Here is a 22,689-nt window from a genome sequence, read left to right as displayed (position 1 = left end):
GTGTACTCAGTAGATTTCTGTAGTTGGTAATCACCTCCTCTGTCAGAAACACGTGCCTCAGCAGCACTCCTACCTGAGGTATTTTCTCCTTTCCAAGCCCTCTGTACACTGCAGTCAAGTTAACCCTCAAGATCCTTTTTGACTGCAAACCAGCTGGAGTCACACCTTTCTAAGACTTTTTTCCTTAGTGACTTTGAATAATTTCTGCTGCTATTTTCTACACTCTCTTATTTGACAGAGTATCCACATTTAGAATGTGGATACCATATGAATCCAATATTCCATTGCTTTTCTTAGCAGGATCAGATAAAATCTGTGTTTATACCTCCCAATAATACATGCTGTAACCACATGTAATTGTTTTTTAAAAAATCCTATCTTGCATTCAGTTATTAGTTTTGTGATCAATTAGCAGTATGATTACTTTATTTTCAGTTATTATAGATTTCTGGATGGTAAACATCAAGGAAAATAGTGGTGCTACTACTAATTATTTAAATAAAAATTCAAATACCACACTGAAAAATAACACCTTCAAACCTTCAGCTTTTAGAAATTACTGTCATAAAATCTTAAAATGGTTTGAGTTGGAAGGGACCTTAAAGATCATCCAGTTCCAACCTCCCTGCCATGGGCAGGGACACCTCCCACCAGCCCAGGCTGCTCCAAGCCCCATCCAACCTGCCCTTCAACACTGCCAGGATGGGGCAGCCACAGCTTCTCTGGGAAACCTGGGCCAGGGTCTCACCACCCTCATAGTGAAGAATTTCCTCCTCATGTCTCACCTAAATCTCCCCTCTTCCAGTTTTGATCCATCACCTCTTGTCTTCTCACTCCCTGCCCTCATCCCAAGTCCCTCCCCAGCTTTCCTGGAGCCCCTTCAGGCACTGGAAGCTGCTCTAAGGTCTCCCTGGAGCCTTCTCTTCTCCAGGCTGAACACCCCAACTCTCCCAGCCTGTCTCCAGAGCAGAGCTGCTCCAGCTCTTGGATCATCCTCATGGCCCTTTTCTGGACTTTCTCCATAAGCTCCATGTCCTTCTTATGTTGGGGATTCCAGAACTGGACACAGTGCTCCAGGTGGGGTCTCACAAGACCCAAATAAAGAAGGAGAATCACCTCCCTGGCCCTGTCACGTAGGACTATATTTTTCCAAGTAGATTCTGGATTAGCTTTTTCCATTGCAGGTGTTGGGTTCTTTTTTTCCATATCTCCTCCTCAGAAGGCAAACACAGTGGGAGCCAGGTGTTAGTTGTTTAGCAGTCCAAGTGGTCATTACAGCAGGATGGGTGGAACCACCTGTGAGCAGCACACTTGGAGATTTCCTGTTTCCTGGAGAACCACTTAGAAACAAGGATCCCAGCTTCAACGTTTAAGTCCAGAAAATGAAACATTCATGTGCTGTAGCTGGATATTGTTGCTGGAGCTGAGCAGCCTGCCTCAGGTAGAGGATGCACAGCTGAATTTATATTCTGGCTGTAAAAACCTGCATTTTAGGGCCACAGATTCTACCCAAATCAGCCTAAATAAATCAGCAGGCCCGGGTTTTGCCATCCCAGATGACCCTCGTTCATCCAGCAGGCTTCTCCTGAAGACAAAGGACAAAAATGAACGGGTGTGATGGGAGCTGCCTGAGCAGCATGCTAATGAGGGGAGGTGGAAGGCAATGAATTATTCATGTCCTGGCAGCTCCTGCCTTGCCCTGTTCCCATTGCAACAAGTGATGGTTGTCCCGGCTGGACCCGCTGTTCCCGCAGAAGAAGGACCAGCTGCGGGGCTGGGCTGCCCCCGCCACCACCGCCTGGCTTTCCAGGTGAGACCTCCAGCAAAATGGAGCAGGGAAACAAGCTCTTTTGTCACTCGGATGTTCCTGACCGTGACCTGCTCCCCTGGGAAGGAAACGGGTCGCTCCGGTGAGTTGGCGCAACTTGGGGCTGGTTGTTGCTGCTCCTGCCAGGTCGGTTTCCAACAGGCGGGACGTGGCAGGGTCGGAACAGGCTTTCCAAAAATAACCCACATTCCTTTGGCTCCTGAAATGGCTTAAAGAAGCCTGAAAAAAAAAAAGAAAAAGGCAGGCAATGCTTTTATTTTCTAGCGTTAAAAATATGCACACAGTGTCAGGTTCAGCTCCAGCCTGCTGACATTAACTCCTGGTGTTTACGTGTTTAAATCCTGCTCAAACCAAACAAGCCCGGTATCTTGCGTCCCGAACGGAGACTGATGTAATTCAGTGTCAAACTGGACAATCTGAAAGGGTGGGTGTCATTTTTTTCAGAAGAAATGTTGGGTCCCTCTTGTAACTGGTGTTGTTGCTGTTTCTTCAGCTAAATGTGTTTCTGACTGGGTTGGGAAAAGGAGAACCTTCTGCATAACAGCATAACCTTCCTGCCATGCACTAATTAATCTGTTTTATCATAAAATAGTTGAAAAGCGTTGGTAACTTGCTCAGTCTTCCCAAGGATAGGAGGGAGACCTATTTTACGGGTAAAGAAATGAGCAGTGATGAACTGAGTCTGGACTTATCACTTCTTGGTTATGTATTATGATTATACCTGCCTGTAGTATTTGTTTCAGTTGTTTGTCTGGTTTGGGGTATTTTTCAAGAGTGATATCATCAGCATTGCCTCAGAGCTCTTGGGTAACTTTCTACTTGGCACAGTCTAAAAAAAAATGATGTAAATCACCAGCTCCCAAGAGCAGAGGCCACGGATAGGAGCATGAATATGAAAGGAATCCTGCAAAAGTTTTGATTGTAGATAACGAGCTGTCCCTCTCTTCATTTGTTTTTAATTGCATGGTTCAGATTCTGCTGCTTCTACTCTCTTTTCTTTGTTTTGATCATAAAAGCGTTTCATTTGACATCCAGAAGGCAGCCAAGTTGTGAAGGGATAAAAGCACAGCATAATGATATCTAGTGCTAACAGTAATTAAGTGCCCCGCGTTTCAAGAAAAAGGAAAAGCAAGAGGTGAAAAGATGGGTATGTAAACAACAGGAGCTATGCAAAGGGTGGATGTAATCCTGCACTCCCTAATCATGGGAGTAATCCTGCATGTAACTAATCCTGGTGGCTTCAATAGACTCGCATCAGTAGGTGCCGTAGCGTGAGGCCCATGTTTTTCAAGGAGATAACAGCTTCAGTTTTACCTGGTTTTGGTGGGGGTTTTTTTCTGTAATGCAGTTTTAGCCACGCAGCTTTTAGTGATGTGTTTGAATGCATTAGTGATAACTTGAAATTAGACTTCACCCAATGTCTGCTTTGATTCTGAAGGTGTTAAAGAGAAAAATGGAATAATGTATTTGATGTGTCAGGACGAAGGTAGAAACTCCACATATTTTATTAGAGATATGCTTGCAGTGGAATAGCATTCCTCACACCCTGGTGATTGTGTTTGTAGATTACTTTCTGGTACATGAGGTGTATAAACTTTGCTTCTTTAAGGATAGGATGTAACTTCAGCAAAAAATCACTATGACACCTGGTGTCTCGTAAAGTATGTTCAGGTCTCCGTGGAAGTGATGTTGATAAATATTGTTCCCCTTTTTCATCAAAATGCATGGGCTTTGTGGTAACACCCTGTGAATATTTTTGTTGCTCTTCCTGCCAAAATAACCCCTGTGGTTCTGCCTTGGGAATAACACGTTTGTATAAATATTGTGGTTGTTTTACCCTCCTCATCAGCCCAGCTTGGCTCTTCTGAGCTTTTGCCTCCAAGTCCAGACAGTGCTGCTCTGTAACCCAGGATGGGGCTTGGAAGCACCCGTGTACCCTTCCCCAGGCTGTGCATCTGCTAATGAGGGAAAACTAATTACTTAAAAGCCTTTGGTATAATGGTGTTGAGAAGTATAAATAGTCATGAACTGCTCCTGGTGCCCTGCAAGCCAGTGACCAGTGTTTGTGCTGGATGCCTTGGGGCAGTGTGGATATGAGTGTTACCCTATAACCACTGCAGTCACTGCTGTGCTGAGGTGCTTCCTACACAGAGAGATTCTCTTGTGTGCACCCAAAGGGGGCAAGATAGAAACAAAGTGAAAATGCAATGGATGATGGTCCACAAAGCTTACACTTAAAGGAAGCTGGTGTTAAATACCTGTTGGCTTTTTGTTGGTTGCATGAAGATATTGAGAATGAACTGATTGCTCTTGAATCATCTTTGCTACCTGGCAGAGGTTTTGGTGCTGTGTCTGTGCAGATGAGGCACACTGTGCTGTTAGTGCTCATCTGCACTGAGCTGGTGCACAGAATTTAACTGTGAGGCTACGTGGCTCTCAGGGACAGCAGAGTGCTGGAGGCAATGAAATCATAGCATTGTAGAATTCTTTTAGTTGGAAAAGACTTTTAAGAACATCAGGTCTAACCCTTCCCCCAGCCCTGCCAAGGCCACCACTGCCTCATGTCCCTCAGCACCACAGCTCCACAGCTTTGAAATCCCCCCAGGGATGGGGACTCCAGCCCTGCCCTGGGCAGCCTGGGCCAGGGCCTGGCAACCCTTTTGGGGAAGAAGTTGTACCTAATTACCAATCTAAACCTCACCTGGCACAATTTGAGGCCATTTTCTCTTGTTCTATCACATGTTCCTTGGGAGAAGAGACCAACCCTCCCTCACTCCAGTCTCCATTCAGGGAATTGTAGGGTGAGAAAGTCTCTCCTCAGCTTCCTTTTCTCCAGGATGAAAACCCCTTGTTCCCTCAGCCACTCCTCCTAGACAAGACTTGTGCTCCAGACCCTCCACCAGTGTGGGGAGGCTGGAAGGACAGACCAGCTACTGGTGCAGGGTGAGATGCTGGCATGGCCCTGGGCATTAGAATTGCTCTTCACTTACTCCATGCAGGGTCACAGAAGGAGCATTAATGCTCCCTAGCTAAGTCCCTTTCTGTCCTCTCATCATGAGGTCAGTTCCTAATCCTTTGAGAACCCCACAAGCATTGGTTGCACATTAACTTGAACTTTATAACCACAATTTTGAGGGTACAGTTTTCTACATCTCTCCTCCTCTTTTGAATTATAAAACAAATCACATGCAGCCTTTTTTGTTTAAGGCTCTCCTTCTAGCAGGGGGCAGAGCTCAGGTGCCCATTTCAATTTTTACTACCTGTGGTGAATTTTAGAGATGACTGTGAATGGATATTTATTTAAAAGTCTTTAAAGCTTGTCCAAAAAAAGGTACTCTGAAATGGTTTAGCTCATTTTATATCAAAAATTGTGTGTGGCTATTTGGAGTAACCTGGGTTTTTCCTTTGTGCATTCAAACTCTGTACAGCAAGAGGTGTTTTCTGTCATCACTGGAGTGTCATTCTCATGTTTTCCTTCATTAGAGGGTGCCCATATCTCCTTGCTTTCCACCCAAGGCAGTGGGCAGGGGGATGCTTATTCTCTGCTATGTCCCCAGGTCTGGGAGAGCAAAGCTCTGGGTGTGGATGCTGTGAGGGATGGCAAGAGGAGGTTCTTTGTGGTTGGGCAGAATTCCCTCCTTTGTGCCAGATGGATTTTGCTGCTCTTGGGGTTTGGGGATACAAAGCCTTGTGGCTGTCCTGAGGTTTTCTGCTTAGGGCTTCCATCACAAAGCTTCTATACATGGTAGCTCCTCTGGGCTGAGATATCTGACACAACACCAACCTCCAGTTCTAAGCCCAAGTTTTCATGTATAGGTAGAGGAAATAATTCAGCTGTGGTTTTGCAGCTTTTTGGGAGCCTGTGGCAGAGAAAGCAGACAGACTGGAGGCTGCAGGATGAGCAGGTGGAGCAGGGCCTGGGACTGAGGCCTGAGCAGGCTCAGTGCTGGCTGAACACCAACCACTTGCTTTACTGGTCCCCTGGGTCAGAACCACGTAGTGAACTTCAGGAAACTTAGCAGCATGTGGTCACTGGCTACGGAGCAGAGCCTGGGGCTGGAGCTGCATCCCATGGTCCAGCAAGTCCTTGTGATGGGTCTTGCCAGATCTGTTGTGTGCAGGTCCCTGGGGACAGCAGCATCACGTGTGTGACACCAGGGAACAGCCTCCAGCAGAAGGGAACCACAAAACATAGAGGGTGACTCAGTTTCATCTTAAACCTTCACAAGACATGAAACCAATATAACTACCTTAATTATATGCCTATTAGAGGCTGCCTGGTGGCTTCTAAGTGGAAAGGCTGAGCTGGTGTGACTATATACATATTAAGTATGACAACAGCACAGACAAAATTGCAATGCATAAGGACTTCTTAGGTGAAGGTTTATACTTGTTCTCCATGTGTTCCTTTGCTGTAAATCCCATGGTGTGTCTGAGAGCAGCCAGGCCTGGAGGAGTAGCAGTCCCTACCTCCTTGGTGGTCCAGCCCAACCCCAAGATGACATCTCCCCAGGGCATGCTTGCTGCAAGAGTGTTTTGCCTTCATACAATATTGTTCTTTATTTCACATGATATTGCTAACTCTGTGTGTCTCCAGAGAGTGAGAGGTGAGCAGAAGACACACTCAAATGTGTGTGGTCCCAGGCCCAAACCTGCCCCAGATGACAATCAGTGATGCAACATGCATTAATCACAGTTATGTGATGGTGTAACACTTCAGTCACATTCCCATGGCTTGTGTAGTTCATGCATGAAAGATGAATCCTCAAGCTTTGTGTTGCACAGTTCTTTGGGAAAGTGTATTTCTTCCTTCCAGGGGAGTAACCAGCTCAGGAACTAGCTGAGCTCCTGAGCAGGTTTGGTTTTTTATTAATGTGCACTCAGTAGGGACACCTGGTGATGTCCAAGAAAGATCTGATTTCTTGAGCAAGAGGAGGGAGCCCCAGACTCTTTCTGGTTGAAACGCAGATGATGAAAACACTCACAGCTGCAGGAAGGGAAGTTCTAAACTGGCATGTCAGCCTTAATATATTTAAATGACAGCTACTGAACTGTCACCTAATGGTTGACAGTAATTACTAAGCAGCTGAAAGCAACTGTATTTATAACCTGCATTTGAAGAACTCTAAGCTGTAAAGTATACTGAGGGTCCATGTCACAGCCTCGTCATTCATCCCCAGCTGACAAATGAAGCATCTCCTCCAGGTCTGAATTAGCCATATTAGATGAGTGAAAACCACTGATTGGAAACCTTTTCTTTCACAGCCTTCAAAACTGACCTGTCTCTAGCACGTGTTGCTTTACTGTGCGACGAGTGCAATTAGCTGGAAGAGTGTGTTAATTTTCATTAGCTGACAGTAGTGTCTTTCAAAATGATCTCGAGCATTATGAGCATTAAGTGGTGATATGCTTTCAAAGGTTAAACAGTTTGATTTATTTTTTTGGTGTAATTTGTTTACATTCAGAGGAGCTGCATTAGGAGTGTTATTAGACGCTGGAGTCTCCCTCTGACTGTTACGGTAATGAACAACTGTTGGAAACTGTTTGATATTTCCATGGTTTGAGGCATCAGTGGCCCCCAGAGAGAAATATGTTATCTTTGAACCAAGTCTTTAATTGTTTCCTGAGTTGATAAAAGAGTGCATCTATTACTGGCAAGATATTTCCTTCAGTTGTGGGTGAATCTTGAAGAAACTTTTCGGTTACTGTCAAAACCAAGTGTGAATCACTGTGGCAACCACCGGGTCATTTTCTTGCTGGTTTCACTTTTCCTGGCAACACGTTTCTGAGAGCTTTTTTCTCACTCTGGAATTACAGTTGTGACCCCCTCCTGTGGCCCAGTCTGACACCTGACAGCCCGTCAGGACAAACTGGGAAAACCCAGTGTGAAACACTGCTGGGCACAGGGCGATGGCCACCAGCTCTTTGGGACGTGCATCAACTTTGCTCCCTCCAAAATACCCACAGCCTCACCAGGAGTGTTGGATCATGTCTTGATGGCCTGTCACAATCAGTAATTGGGGTCCTGCACAGAGGTAGATCACAGATAACTACAAATGTGCTTGCTGCATTTCTATAAACCTTTCCAGATGAATAAGGCCCATCAGTGCAGGCTTTTTAAGGGACAGAGGGCATAATGGTGCAGAACAAATGTACAAGGAACAGTGACAAAATTAGCTATTGCCAGTTATTTTTGCCATCTTTTGAAAGAAGAGCAATTGAGTGAAAAGGATGTGGACACAATTTCCCTTTTATCTGTACATTTTCCTTTTCCAAGAATATCAGACTTTAACAAGCCAAGTTCCTCTGCAAAGTCTTAGAGTAGGCAAGTACTTTTTTTCCTGTGTAGTCCATTTTTGTTAACAGGTCACTTTTGGGGTTAAATTATGCTGAATGCAAGCTTTAATCAATACCTACCTGCCTGGCTCTCACTTTGCTAACATTCTTTTTGCTCATGAGACTGGGAATGAAAATGAGACACCCATTAAATTGAAGGTGGGTTCTCACCCTGGTTAATAATCATCACAGAATCGTTTGCTTGGAAAAAACCTTTAAAATCATCAAGTCCAGCCATGGCCTTGATTTAATTGATATTAATATAATATAGTGCAGTATTGCAAAGCTAGAAGATGAGTGTTGAGAAGCTCTGTGCTAACCATGCAGGCAACAGCCCAAGGTTTCTCAGTACAACTTAAAAAAAGGAATCAAAGGAATGGGATTTCATTCCCACTTCCTACATCTGCAGCTGGATGTGGATAATGCAGTGTGCCCTGTCATGTGGAGTATGATACACCACAGTGTGGTGTGGGTCTGTCCCTCACCTAGTCCTTTCCATACAGAATAAAATAGTTGGATGGAGATACAGAACTTGATGGTAGGAAGGGCAAAGCTGCCTAACAGAATGGACATGGCCAATTGGGAAGTGCTGCTCCAGGAGATTTAGGAGGTTGCTATGGTTTGTTTTATAACAAGTCCTCCAGCCACAGACATGGCTCTTGCAAACCGTGGTGTGTGTGTGTAGGTGCACGTGTAGGTATCCCCTGTCCAGCAAGCCAAGGAGACTCAGATTGGACTCCTTTTGCTTTCTGAAGCCCTCCTGTTAGTGCACCAATGTATTGATATTACATAACACCCAGCAAAGTGGGAATTTTTGGCAAAACCTTTGCTGGAACATTACGAGCAGCAGTGCCGGAGGATTTGTATCCTTGGTGTGGGGGGATCTGACCTTCTCCTCAGGCCTGACCTTTCCAGGGAGGGTGATTAAAATGTTGCAGCCTGAGAAAATGCTTGGCTGTCCTATACGCCTTGGTTAGATTGAGGTGAAATGACTCTCAAGGTCTGTATTTGAATATTAGGTTGAATTAAAGTTATATGAGGAATACTGATACTTCAGTTGCTATCTCAGGCTGTTCCAAGTGCTGGGCAGGTGCTGAGCATCATCACTGCAGCCCTCCCTGGGCTCTCCTTGGGGTTAAGTTGTCCTCATGCAAAGGGAGAGCTGCCCAGTGGCATCAGCCTTTGCTTGGTGAAAAGGTGAGTGCATAGCCTGGCACTGCTAAGACACCCAAACTTGTTTTCCTGTCGCACCCTCTTTTTATTCTCTCTCATTTCTGAATTTCCTGGTGCTGAAATTTTTAGGCCAAATACTGTTTTCTTCAAGGTTTGTTGTTCTTTTTTTTCTTTGTCTGCATAGTGCCTTGAACAACAGCTCATGACCTAGTTCTGTCTTTTAATTGCTGCTGCAACATGAATTTTAATCCCAGCTAGAGTCCAGCTGTACTGAGGATATGCAGCAGATGTTGGGGCTAGTGCCATTCATCTCATGGGCCAGTGTTTCCCAGCCCAGTGCATTCAGGGAGCCCATAACCTTTTTGGAAGAAAATCTCAAACCATAATCGTGTATTTCACTATTGTCTGGTGCTGGGGAATGGAGGAAACAGCCATTAATCTAAATGGCAATATATATTTTCTTTTACAGCTTAGTTTGTTTTGCTGGTCTTTCATCTTTGATTAAAAATATGAATGGAGATGGATGTGAGCCTTTTGCTTTCATCCTCCAGTGCCCAAGTGGACCTGGCCATGGGTACTGACAATTTCTAGGAGCCCATCTCTGCTTCTAGATACATAAATTTTTGTTTTCTTCTTTTCATGGTCATTTTTGATGCCTTATGGGCTTATTTGTGGTAGAAAATGAGTGGTTATCAAGAACTGTAGGTTATGCATCTTTTGAAAATCAGAACTCAATCAACAAGGTATTCTATTTAGCATACTCCAAAAGAGTACACTTTGTGGAAGGTTATAAACTTTGGCCAAAGAAATATCTTTATTTACTTCTCTGTGCTGTAGAAAAAACAGTGCCTACATTTACTGCATCCTGAGCATCCCACAGATTTCCTCTCTCTGCTGACATTTAGCCGTTGGCTTAGTTAAGATTTCCCTCTTATGCTCCTCTGAAATGGGTACTGAAGGCAAGTTATCAATAAGCTTTCAACTGACTCCTCCAGAAAGGGCTTAATTTTAATCTTTCTGTGATTGCAGATGGTGAAAGACACTGGAATCCTTTGGTAGGGGAAAAAAGTGTGTATATAAACATACTACAACTTGTTCTCACAGTAGATACCATGTTGTTATTACTGATATTTGATGTACAACAGAACTGTTTGACTAGCTAGCTAAAATGCATTTCTTGCCAAGGATATGGTGGCAAGGAGGGAAAATCACCCTCTTGGAGAAATGCCTTCTAGCAGGATGACTGAAAGAAGCAATAGATCAGTCTGGGAAACAGACATTTGGTACCTAAATCCCAAAGATCCCCCAAAAGCTGTGGAGCCTTGTAGCTGAGATTTCAGAATGCAAAGCAGCAACTGAGCTGTAAAACAAATCTCTCTAAAAGGAAACTGCCAAGATATCACCTGCAAACATTTTAGAACAGCAAATTGATCTAAAGGTTATGAGTAAGATAGCAGAAAGAGCTTCTGTGATCCAAGGATAAGTACTTGAGGTCCCTTCCAACCCAAGACATTCTACGGTTCCTCACCTCAAGAGCAAAGCTCGGCCATGGCCCAGGGAGTCATCCCTAACACAAACTTGCTGATGTCATCTCCCTGATACCCACATGCACAGAGGCAACCTCGGATCCTTAAATGAGGTTTGATCTTCTCTTTGCATCCTCTGAGGAGGCAGAAGTCCACCTTTTTTGGCCAGCAATCCGCATTGGTCTCTCGACTCATCTTTGCGTGCTTGATGGCAGTTTCCAATGGCAGCCCAAAGCCAACCTCCCCTCCAGCAGTGCATGGAGCCTTCTCACCAGCAGCTGAGCTCTCAGGGATGGCTTTCATGTCCTCTCTCCTGAGGGAAATGTGGGCTGGCTGTTACTGTACGTGGGAGGAGGATGTGAGTGCAAGCCAACCACTGCAGGTCCCTTTTCCCTTGCAGGTGGAGAGATAAAAGGGCTTGTAAATGGGTCTCTGAGCCCTCTTCCATAAAGCCAGGGGGTCTGTTCTTGCTCAGGGCTGTCATTAGTTTAATTAATCCTGGACTGGTCTCAGTGGCAGGTGGGAACTGGATTCAGGAATGCATGGATGGGGATCAAAGGCAGGCAAACAGATGGAGTTCTCCCAACATGTTGGCCAAGGATGAAGAGAGCTTGACCTTTATGATCCATCCCTCAGATTTATACTGAGTATGACATATGTGGAATGGAACACTTTGGCCAGTTTTGGTCACCTGTTTGTTCTGCTCTTCCCTCAGGAGGGCTGCAGGTGTGATCCCTTTTCTCTCTTTTCATTTCCAGCATGGAAGTTTAGCAGAACCAAGCAGGAAACTTGCTTTCTGTTGGGATAAGTATCAGCAAGAGCCTTTCTCCATTCTCCAGTGATAGCCATAAACATTGAGGGTTACCAGTCCTAGAAACAGACACTGCCCAAAAAACACGCTGTTCATTTCAGAAAGTGCAGTTTCTTAGAAGAAACTTAACTGAAAAATAAAATTACAAATGGAAAATTGGTTCAGTCCTGGCCCGGCCCAGACCAGGCCAGGGGCTCAGCAGGGTGTGAGAGACAGGCCCCCCCTTGCAGAGGCTCTGCTGCTTGGCTGGGGCTAACCTGTGACTCCAAAGTTATGTCATTATCTGCAAACCCCACCATGAAGAAATGGGATGGAAAGTGTCCAAGGAGAGAGAGTGGAACACGGGGCTGAGGAGCTGTTTTGCTGGATCCTTCCAGGAGCACAGAGCCAGGTGGGAGGAACCTGAGGAACAGCTGAGAGAGTTGCAAGGGACCTTGTGCTAGGGTTTGTGTTTTGCAGGCTGGTGAGTCCTGCTCCAGCTCAGTGAGAAGAAGCTGAGGGAGGAGTGGGCAAGTGTGAGTGAGCTTTCCCATGTGCTGGGAATGCCCTTCCAGCCTGGAGCTGATCACAGCAGGTTGCTACCTAATGACTTGGTCTTAATCATCTCTGCTCATTTATTGTCTGGATCTTCAGTGAGCTGCTCTGCCTCTTACTCACATCTGAATTCCACTTTAAATTCCATGCTGTGTCTCTCCCCATTGTGCTCCTCAGGTAGCAGCTGCATTTCAGCTTGTGCTCAGAGCCCAGCAACAGTATTTCCTGAGACAATTCATTTCTTTAATTTGTTGATGTTCTGATGCCTGACACCTCCTGCTAGTCCAGAGCTCTCCCTGGACTCCAGAGTCCCTCTGCAGTACCTGGATCTCAAACACAGTTAATTTTAATCAGAGCTCCCAGAATTTGGTCAGACTTCAGGCCAATTCCTGCAGTAAATCTGAATGCATTCAGCAACAACATGTGCAGCCAGTGATCAAACATAATTGCCAACAATTTCACAGCCACAGAATCCTTACTTGACTCTAACATTCCTGGAGCCCCATCTTTCCCATCACTCTTTCAAGCAGGAATCTCAGTTGCTAGGGGATGGAATTTTTAATGCACTTATTTATACAACATTTTTAGCCTGAAGTGGAGAATACAGTTTTCTGGTTATTATTTGCTGTATCAAAATGGAAGGCCCAATATACAGTGATAAGCAAATCTCTAGAGGTCTGAGGTCCAGGTTTGATACAGGTACCATCCAGGCATTCAAAATACCACTTGTATCCATGTCTGCTGAATTTAACTGGAGCTCTGACAATTACAGGCTGTCACAGGAGACTTCCACTTCTAGTCCTGACTCAATTACCAAGTCTCATGCTTCTCATAACATTACCAGTGCTGTAAATAAAGTCAAGTTCTTTCTCCTTTTTCTTTGCTGTTCTAAGGAAAAAAAGAAGTGGCTGACTTCTACCACCTGCCATCAAATTGAGCCCAAGCCTCACAGGAACTCTTGGTTGAATTTGAATTAAGTGGGTTTTTTTTCAGCAAAGCTGTAGTTATTGATGCATTAAATTTAAAAAAACACAAAGCCTCCCATGTTTGCCCATTCCTACATTCTCACTGTAAGAGAACCTAGTACATAAATGCTAAAAATAGCAGATATACCTAAACAACTTATATCCCCTTACATTTTTACTGTTGTTAATCAGTAGCAGAAAATAAGTGGGCAAACCACTGGGTTCAGTTTAGAGCTACTGTATTTTCCAAAGTGCATTCTGTCCCTTAGGCAACCTAAACTTGTTTTCCTTTTTGCCTATTCTTGCATGCTGAGAAGATGTTTATGTGAAGCTGTTTGTGACTCTTGGTCCTTTTCCTAAGTGATTAGTTGGTTGCAGCTCAATAATGTTTGAGTAGTTCTTGCACTTTGGGTTTGTAGCAATTGGAGTCTATGTACAATTGCTGAATTGTGTCCAGTTCTGGGGCTTGTTAAATGTGTGTGTGTCAAGCAGGATCCACTTCCAGAATAAGTGCTTTTCTTCTCTTGCTTCTCTCCTTTTCCAACTGGGCTTGGACAGGCTGATTGCAATAAAGGCTATCAGCAGTAGGATCACTCTTGGAGGTGCTCTCCTGTTGAAATGAGGTTCCTCTAAACCTGGGATTCCCCAGCTGTGATGTGCACACCATAGTGCTACAAGAATATTGGATGGGTGGCTCCCAAATCATTCCCAGACTGGTTTGGGTTGGAAGGGACCTTAAAGATCATAGAATCATAGAATCTTAGGGGTTGGAAGGGACCTTGAAAGATCATCTAGTCCACCCCCCTGCCAGAGAATGGCCCCTGAAGATCATCCAGTTCCACCCCCCTGCCATGGGCAGGGACACCTCCCACCAGCCCAGGCTGCTCCAAGCCCCATCCAACCTGCCCTTCAACACTTCCAGGGATGGGGCAGCCACAGCTTCTCTGGGCAACCTGGGTCAGGGCCTCACCACCCTTATAGTGATGAAATTCCTCCTAATGTCCAACCTAAATCTTCCCTCTTCCAGTTTTAAGCCATTAGCCCTCATCGCCTCACTACAAGCCATAGCAAAAAAGCCCTCCCCAGCTTTCCTGTAGCCCCTTCAGGTACTTGAAGGTTGCTATGAGGTCTCCCTGGAGCCTTCTCTTCTCCAGGCTGATACACATTTGTAGGAGTCCTTAACTGAGCAGTATGAGATAAATGTCTCTGTACAGGTGGTACCTCAAAAAAAAGATCCATACCTTGTAGAGGTCCTTGCCTCTGTGACTACCCCTCTTCCAGCTCAGGGGAGCTCCCCTGATGAAGCACTCACCCCAGTTAGCTGCATGACACGTGGATCTTCAGGGTTGGGTTTGACTTCTGGATGTCAAACGTGGCATTGAAGACTGAGGTTTGTCAGACGTGGTAGGGAGGTTGAGAGCTGGGAAGTATTTTGAGGTCCTAGGTAGGCATGTAAGGATTTGATATGGTTTAAGAGGAAGAAGCATTTGATGCCTCTCTGTAGAGAACATTTATCTTTAATCAGTTTAACCAAGAGCCATAACACAAGGTTAAGGATCAGGTGGGAGGATGCAAACCCCATGGAAGAAATGTGATTTAGCAAACAAGGGCATGTTCTGTGTTACAGAGCCCAGTGCCACCTGTGTTGGTTTTCCAGCAGCAGAAAGGAGTGTCTGGGGCTGAAGTTCTTGGTTCCCATTTTATAATGTACTTTACTGAAGTTATTTTTGTAGTCTAAAATGCATGAGTAGCCCCTGGAGCACAGGCTTCCTTTCAGCAGTGGATTGACTCCCCTGCTCCTTCCTGTGCTCTCTTTCACCCTGTGGCCCCTCTCTTCTTTTCCTGACCCACCCTCCAGCTTGGCTAGTGGGTCAGTTCTGGGAGCTGAGAAAATACACTTGTGAATCTCAGCTCTAGAGTCCATCTCCTGTTTCTTTAGACTCTTAAGTAGCCACTTGCTTATAATTTGAGAAATTGGCTCCGACAGCTGACATGAAGGAGTGGGTTAGAGCTGTGGATCTCACTACCTGTGAAGAAGGTGGGAATTGGGATATGCCCTCCCCCTCAGTCCAGCAGCTGCTTTGAGCACTGTCCCCTCTGTCTCCCCCTTTGAATCCTCAAACCTCTTGATTTTCTTGTCTCTAAAGTGTAAGACTTTTTTTCCATTGGTCTGTGGGAGCAGGGCACCTCAGAGAACACCCCTGGCCCAGTGCTGAAGCTGAGAGTGGCCTCTATCATGGTCCTTCTCCTTGGCCATGCACAAAGCACAGGCTCAGCTCAGCCAGAGCAGCTGTACCCATGAGTAGGGCTGCAAACTGGGTGCCAGCCTTCAGCACTGTGCCTAGGATGGAAATCTGAGGGATGCTGGTGAGAGGGGGGACTGTACCTGCAAGAGGACAGCAGCTACCTGAACATGAAGCTTCTCCAAAACCCGTGGCTCTGCCCAGACATGGTGCTGACATGCTGTGCACCACCATGGTCTGCACATCCAGGTGCCAAAATGCACCCAGATGGACAAAATGGCAACAGAAAAGAAAATGCTGCCTTTATGTAGAGGTTGCACCCAGATTCTGCTGCGTCCTGGTAGGTGCTGCTGGGAGAGGTGAAGTCTCTGTTATTGGGCAAAGAGTGCCATGACTGATGCTTTGTATTAAGAGGGTTCATTAACTTCACTGTGTAGCTTCTGCAGATGAAAAGTCTTCTTTTTACAGTGCAGGAGTTTTAACTGTGCCCTGGCTAAAGATTGCCTCAACCTGCAATAAATGGAGATGTTTCACTAATTGGTTTCTTGGTTCATTAGCCAAATTGTGAGTATGAGGGAAATGGGAAAAGCTCAGAATGAATTTCCCTGGCAATCTTTAATTTAAATGGTGAAGAATAATTTTATGTTGAACAAAACATGTTCTGTGGTTTGCAGTAATGGAATTAGTTTGTTACTTGGGGATCATTTGCCACCTTTGCAGGAAAATCCTTCTCCACTTTGCCTTCTTCTGGCATGATGTGACACCAAGTAGGGAAGTCTAATCATTATACTATATTGTAATAATCTCAAGTTTTATACAGAAACACTTTGTTATGGGAAGTTCCTCCTCATACATTGCTTTAACTAGTGAGATAACAGAGATAAGCCATGTTCCATGGCAGCCACCTAAGTGACAAAACCACCACATGTCCCTAGTTTACTCTTCCCAGTGCAGCACTCAGCTAAAAATCAGAATCCCAGACTGGTTTGGTTTGGAATGGACCCTGAAGATCATCCAGTCCCACCCCCTGCATGGGCAGGGACACCTCCCACCAGCCCAGGTTGCTCCAAGCCCCATCCAACCTGCTTTTCAACACTGCCAGGGATGGGGCAGCCACAGCTTCCCTGGGCAACCTGGGCCAGGCTCTCACCACCCTCACAGGGAAGAATTTCCTCCTACTGTCTCACCTAAATCTCCCCACTGCCAGTTTTAATCCATTCTCCCTTGTCCTCTCACTACAGGCCCTTGCCAAAAGTCCCTCTGAGCAGTTGAAGGGAACAAATTCTGCTAATTCATCAAAGCAAACACTGTAGAATTTAATCTGTTGTATGAATTTTCTGCCATTGATTGTTGTGGCAAGGGAGGTCATTTCTGAGCTCTGAATTGCTGGTTGTATGGCAGTAAAAAAAAAAAAGGAAGCTCAAAGAAAGGTTAAATTAAAGAAGCTGCTAGAAGCCATTTTTGTAAGATGAATGTCTATTATCTAAATTAATGACAGTAAACCTCCAATTAGCTGAATGTTGGTGCAGAATTACAGCTTTATAAGGTAAATACATGTTTCCTTAAGCCAAAAGTTTGGGTAAGGAAACATTTAACCTGCAATTGTAACAGGATTACAGGTAGAAGAACATTTTCTGTGTATTGGGGCAGGGTGATCTCACTGTTGTTGCTGACAAATCTTTACAATAAATCTGTCATTGCTTCCTAGCAGCAGCACAGGCTGAGACTTAGGACCTTGTTCTCTGGAGTGTCCTGCTTTAATGTGGGATGGGCAAAAACCTTGACTGTGCTGTCTTGTTCTTTCCTCAATAAACAGCTTTTATTTGCTATATATATTAATCTTTTCTGGAGACAGGCGGGACTCTACCTCATTGTCCAAAGGAACAGAACTTCACCTTGTCCAGAAGTCCCTTCCCCTGGTTCCAGACAATAACAAAATCACCCCTTAATCATCTCTTTGTTAAAAGAAACTGATTGAGCTTCAGTCTCTCCCTTCAGCATGCATTGCAGACCTCACATCACCCTTGTAGCTCCTCTCTTATCTCTCCCCAGTTTGCCAACACCATATCTAAGGTGTAGATACCAGGACTGCACACAATACTCTTCCCTGCTTGTATTCATTTTTACTTTGCTTAGACAGCCAAAGATAGCACTGATACTCCTGAGAATTCACAACACAGCATGAGACCAGCTAGTTATTGATAAGATAATGAAATTAAGCTCCAGCTTCTCACCTTGACGTGGTGACTCCCAGGGGTTCCTCTCTCCAAGTGTGGATTTCACTGCCTGCTCTCATTAATGTGGGTTAGGGAGTTATCACATGCCAGCCTCACTGCATGAGATGTCCCTGCTTTTACCCTTTTTCCACTATAAATGCAAGATAACTTGACTAAAGCTCACCCCCTTTCTCAAACCCCCAACATTGGGCACAGTGCAGGAACACAGGAGCCATGGGTAGATACTTTTCCTGCAGACACCCCAAAACCAAAGCCTGGCCCATCATCCATGAGGGAACTTGATGCTGTCAGGATCCCAGGCAGAAGCAAAGCGCCCCTTGCACAGACACAGCTGCAGGTCCCAAGCTGGGCTTTGTGCTACTGCAGCAAAACAAGCTTCAAGGAGCCCAACAAGCTCCAGCAGTCAAACCCACCAGTGCTGTTGTAGGTGCTCTCCAAGCTCCTGCCATAATGAATCTTCCACACCTGGACTAGGGTATTTCACCTCCCTTCCAAGTGAGCCACCCCTAACACAGCAATGGCTCAGAGGTAGCTCAAGACACACCTCAGACCCTCCTTCCAGAGATGTGCTCCTGCTTCCCTGGCACCCACAGGACAAGGATTTGGTTCTCCAGGGCTGGAACATCTCCTCTATGAAGACAAGATGGGAGATTTGGGGTGTTCAGCCTGGAGAAGAGAAGGCTCCAGGGAGACCTTAGAGCACCTTCCAGTGCCTGAAGGGGCTCCAGGAAAGCTGGGGAGGGACTTGGGACAAAGGTAGGGAGAGAGAGGACAAGGGGTAATGGATTAAAACTGGAAGAGGTAAGATTTAGGTTGCACATTAGGAGGAAATTCTTCACTGTGAGAGTGGTGAGAGCCTGGCCCAGGTTGCCCAGAGAAGCTGTGGCTGCCCCATCCCTGGCAGTGTTGAAGGGCAGGTTGGATGGGGCTTGGAGCAACCTGGGCTGGTGGGAGGTGTCCCTGCCCATGCAGGGGGTTGGATCTGGGTGATCTTTAAGGTCCCTTCCAACCCAAACCAATCTGTGATTTTAGAGCTGACTTTTCTTCTTCAGCCCAGTGTATGTTTTGGCACAAAAAATCTTGAAGTGGAACCTCTAAACTTGTTTCTGCTTTGTTAATTTATTGAATTCCTCTGTAAACACAACTCAAAGAGAACAGCAGCTATGAACTCCTTTTGTTGTTTGCAATTTATGCATATTAAAATAATTCCATAATGGAGGTTTTTTTGAGCAATTTACTTCTTGGAAAAGGTCAGTTTTTCTTGCAGGTTTTCTTCTTGTGGACGGTGAAGTCTCTTAGATGTGTCATCCCAGTTGCCCACATTCATGAATACTTGCAGTATATCACTTAGCTGGGTGTAGGAGTTTATTGTCACTGTGGCTTTGAATATCAGGAAAAAAATATGATTGTAAAAACCAAGAAAGAAACAAACAAACCAGAACAAAAGCCCCTCAGTAAACAAAATCCCACTCCAAATCCCCAAAAGAGCAACAAACAAACACCCTAAAAATACCTTTGCATTCTTTCTTAAGGTCATATTTTCCTAAATATTTCTCAGGGATACCCAAAGTATCTCTATAGATGTCCTGTGATGGGAAACACTGGGTCAAAGCAAGGATCTGGTTCCATCCTTATCCTGGTTCTGGCCATCTAGGTTCACTATTTGTGTCATGCAAGAAAGAATATCTTCTAAGGTCCATGTATCTATCCAGTAGTTTCCTGTTTTCCCACAGCTATTCCTAAGCATCTGCTGGAAGCTGTTTGTGCTTTTTGTAGGTCTCTACCATCTTGTTTCTTTTCTGACAAGAAAAGTGTCATTTAGTGTCAGTATTACAGCAGAAATGGTCCCCATCTGGGCCATTCTGGGAAAATATTGGTTCTTTGTCTACTTCTGCTGTTTTAAGATGGAATTTGAGTTTAAGGAGATTTTGAGGTACTACTGTATTTTGTTTCTTTACCTAAATTATCCTGTATTTTCCTTGCTCTTTATCAGCTTGGTCTTCTGCCACTTTTGTATAACTTAGATGGGCAGTTTTTTCACAGTGTCTACTGATTTGTCTTAATCCAGTCATATTTCTGAGTTGCCTGTGAGATGAATATTCCCTTTTTTAAAAAAAGAAGCAAGCATTCTGGGTTACTCAGTGCTTCTACACCTGCTCCTTGGAACTCAGGCACTTAGCATTGCTTGGGCTGCTGTTTTTATGCTCCATGTATAAGTGCAGTCCTACTTGTTTTCACTGTTCTTTGCAACTTTTTTTTCACTTGAGAACTCTCCCTCCCCACTCTGTCTAAAGACACAGAGGCTTTTATAACCAGCTTTTCTTCAGCTTTCAGTTGAAAAAAAAATAAAACAAAACCAAAACACTAACAACAAAAGCCAAGGAAGAAAACAACCAAGGAAACTCTCTCAGCTTTAAAAGCATTAACTGTGCTGTTCTATTCTGGTGCAGATGGACCTAGGTTTTCTTTGCAGGCCTTCTCCTTGGTCCCTAAGGTGTTCCCAGTAAAGCTTTCTGCTTTCCTTCTCTCCATTACATTTTTCCTGCTCAGAGACTCCTCTCTAGGGGTGGGACTATTTTTTTCTGTGTGAGTTTTACTTCTATCCCCTACATCCACATCCATCTTTCCCAGTTTGTTTAACTGACTGAGGAGAGATCCCTCTCCTCCTGAAAGCTGAGTGGTATTTCCACACAGATAATCAAAGATAAATAGTTATATATGCTGCTTGACCCAGATCACTGGCTGGACACCAGCCCACCTTTACCTTAATTCATTTTCTCCTAGCTTTGATCCCCACTGCTGTTTATTTTACATTTCTAGCAATCTCCAAGAGACATTTAGCAAAGGCTTTGGGTATAAGATGAGTTCCAAAATCCATAGCTTTTCCTCATACTGTGTTTTCGAGCCCAAATCCTCTTGAAAGGTCACTTGGAACCTTGAAATACTTGTTGATATTTCACATGGTGATTGACTTGCCATCAAGCTCCTCATGCTCTTCTACTACAGAGTAAGTGGTTACAAAGAACCCACTGAACTTCTTCCCTATAGCTGCTGGAGGAACTGCACTGTGCAGAGGTGAATAGTCACTGACATGACACATGGATCAGACCAAAGAGTGTAGATCCTGTTAGTTGTTGCACAGTTGATGGGGGATGTGTTGGGTGGGATAGTGTTTTTATAGCTAGAGGCTTGGTCTGATCTCTTTTCACCAAGTCTGGCTGAAATAAAGATTATTGAGTTCCCAGTTCTACAAATCCCAACTAGTGGGTAATTTCACAGGTGTTTTGTGATAAATTAAAACACTGAATTGACAAGTCCTATGAGGAGTAGCTGAAGGAGCTGGGGGTGTTCAGCCTGGATGAAAGGAGGTCGAGGTGAGACCTTCTCACTCTCTGCAGCTGCCTGAGAGGAGGTTGGAGTGAGGGGGGTGGGTGTTGGTCTCTTCTCCCAAGGAACAAGTGACAGGACAAGAGAAAATGGCCTCAAGTTGTGCCAGGGGAGGTTTAGATTGGGTATTGGGAACAATTTCTTCCCCAAAAGGGTTGTCAGGCCCTGGCCCAGGCTGCTCAGGGCAGGGGGAGTTCCCCATTCTTGGGGGGGTTTCCCATACCTGGGGGGGTTTCCAAGCTGTGTAGCTGTGATGCTGAGGGACATGGGGCAGTGGTGGCCTGGGCAGGGCTGGGGGAACAGTTGGACTGGATGATCTGAAAGGTCTATTCCAAGCAAAATTATTCTGACTCAGGAATGGCTGAAAGTTCTTTTATAAAATAAATTAAAACATAGTCCCACCACTATCATGTGCAGGGGTCAAATTGCTTCTAAGATTATTATTTTTTTTAATGTAGATAAAAAATACTGCAGTTTTTAGCTAGATGGTGACTTCTTTCTGCATTGACCTCCCTACATATGTATGAGTTTGATGTCACTTTAATTAGCCTTTCTTTTTTTAAGCAGCACGATGAAGTGTCTAACCTTCCATGCATCATCTTGGAGCTGTTTTCTCTTTGAGATCAGCATCTCTCTGTTGCTCCACTCTTAGTTCATGGCCTTAAAATACTTTTCTGTTTAGCTACCAGGCTTTAATGATCCAGCTCTGCATTGACAAAACGCAGAGTATTGAGTTATGGGAGAAAAATGTTAATATCATGCAGTGATTTCTTCTTTTTTTTTACCTCGGGAGAAGATAGATCATGTAAATGAGGCAATCATTGCTGAGAAGCTAAGTTGAAACTTTTTGTTTCTTCAGTACAAAGTGCCAAGCCTTTTTAAGAAAAGGAAAGGTAAGTGCTTCATGGAACTCAGTGGCAAAACTGTAATAGCTCTCTGTATCCCCCTTTGAAAGGCTCCAAGTGTGCTTTTTTGTAATGAGTGAAAAAGCAAATTGTGTATTATTTCTGCAAGAGAATTAGCTTTTATTTATTTACAGTAATCAGTGTTTATTGTAACTTCTGCATTTGGAGAAACAGATTAAAGAAACCCCCACTCTCTTGTATTTATGAGGGGGGTTGTGTGTTTGGTTTTCACCACAATTAAATAAAACCTTATCCTATTAAATATTCTTCAATTCTTATTAAATGTTCTTCTGTATAATCCTGTATCATCTTCTACTTGGCAGCCATACAGCAGCTGTTTGCTCACTGTCTTTTGATTAATTCTCTTACTGTTCCAGAGTGTAATATACCTCGTTTGTTTAGAGAAAGGGAATATGTTTCATAATTAAAAATCCCTTTTACTGCAGTTACTGCATCTTTGCAGATTTAATTAGGTCTCAGTCCCTTCCAAATCATGTAAGTCAAAGGTCCCATCCTACTTGTCCCTGAGGCATCATTACAAAAAGTCCCCAGATGGAGTCTAGTTTCTAACTGATGACTTTACCATATAGAGGCTAATTACTTCTAATCTTACACATTGATGAGACTGTATTTTATGTCTCTGAGCCACTGAAACTGTAACTGCCAAATTATCCTCTACTGTAATATGCAGGTTATTTCTCCATTAAATGGACTGGCCTCACAAATAACAATCCCTTCCTGCCA

General features: G+C 44.5%; 1 protein-coding gene across 1 annotated transcript in view; it reads left to right on the top strand.

Annotated features, from left to right (window-relative positions):
- The first annotated feature begins 1,720 nt into the window (after positions 1-1,720).
- LOC104392475 (chromosome unknown open reading frame, human C10orf90) overlaps positions 1,721-22,689 on the top strand; it is a 68,320-nt gene continuing 47,351 nt past the window's right edge. Inside the window, exon 1 of the mRNA XM_010001878.1 lies at positions 1,721-1,910. Coding sequence (XP_010000180.1) covers positions 1,721-1,910 — 190 coding nt within the window. The remainder of the gene's footprint in view (positions 1,911-22,689) is intronic.

This window comes from Chaetura pelagica, unplaced genomic scaffold (assembly GCF_000747805.2).
Source record: "Chaetura pelagica isolate M959 unplaced genomic scaffold, ChaPel_1.0 scaffold477, whole genome shotgun sequence".
Lineage (NCBI taxonomy): Eukaryota > Metazoa > Chordata > Aves > Apodiformes > Apodidae > Chaetura > Chaetura pelagica.
Note: the sequence above shows the minus strand (reverse complement) of the source record. Positions and strands in the feature narration are given on the sequence as shown.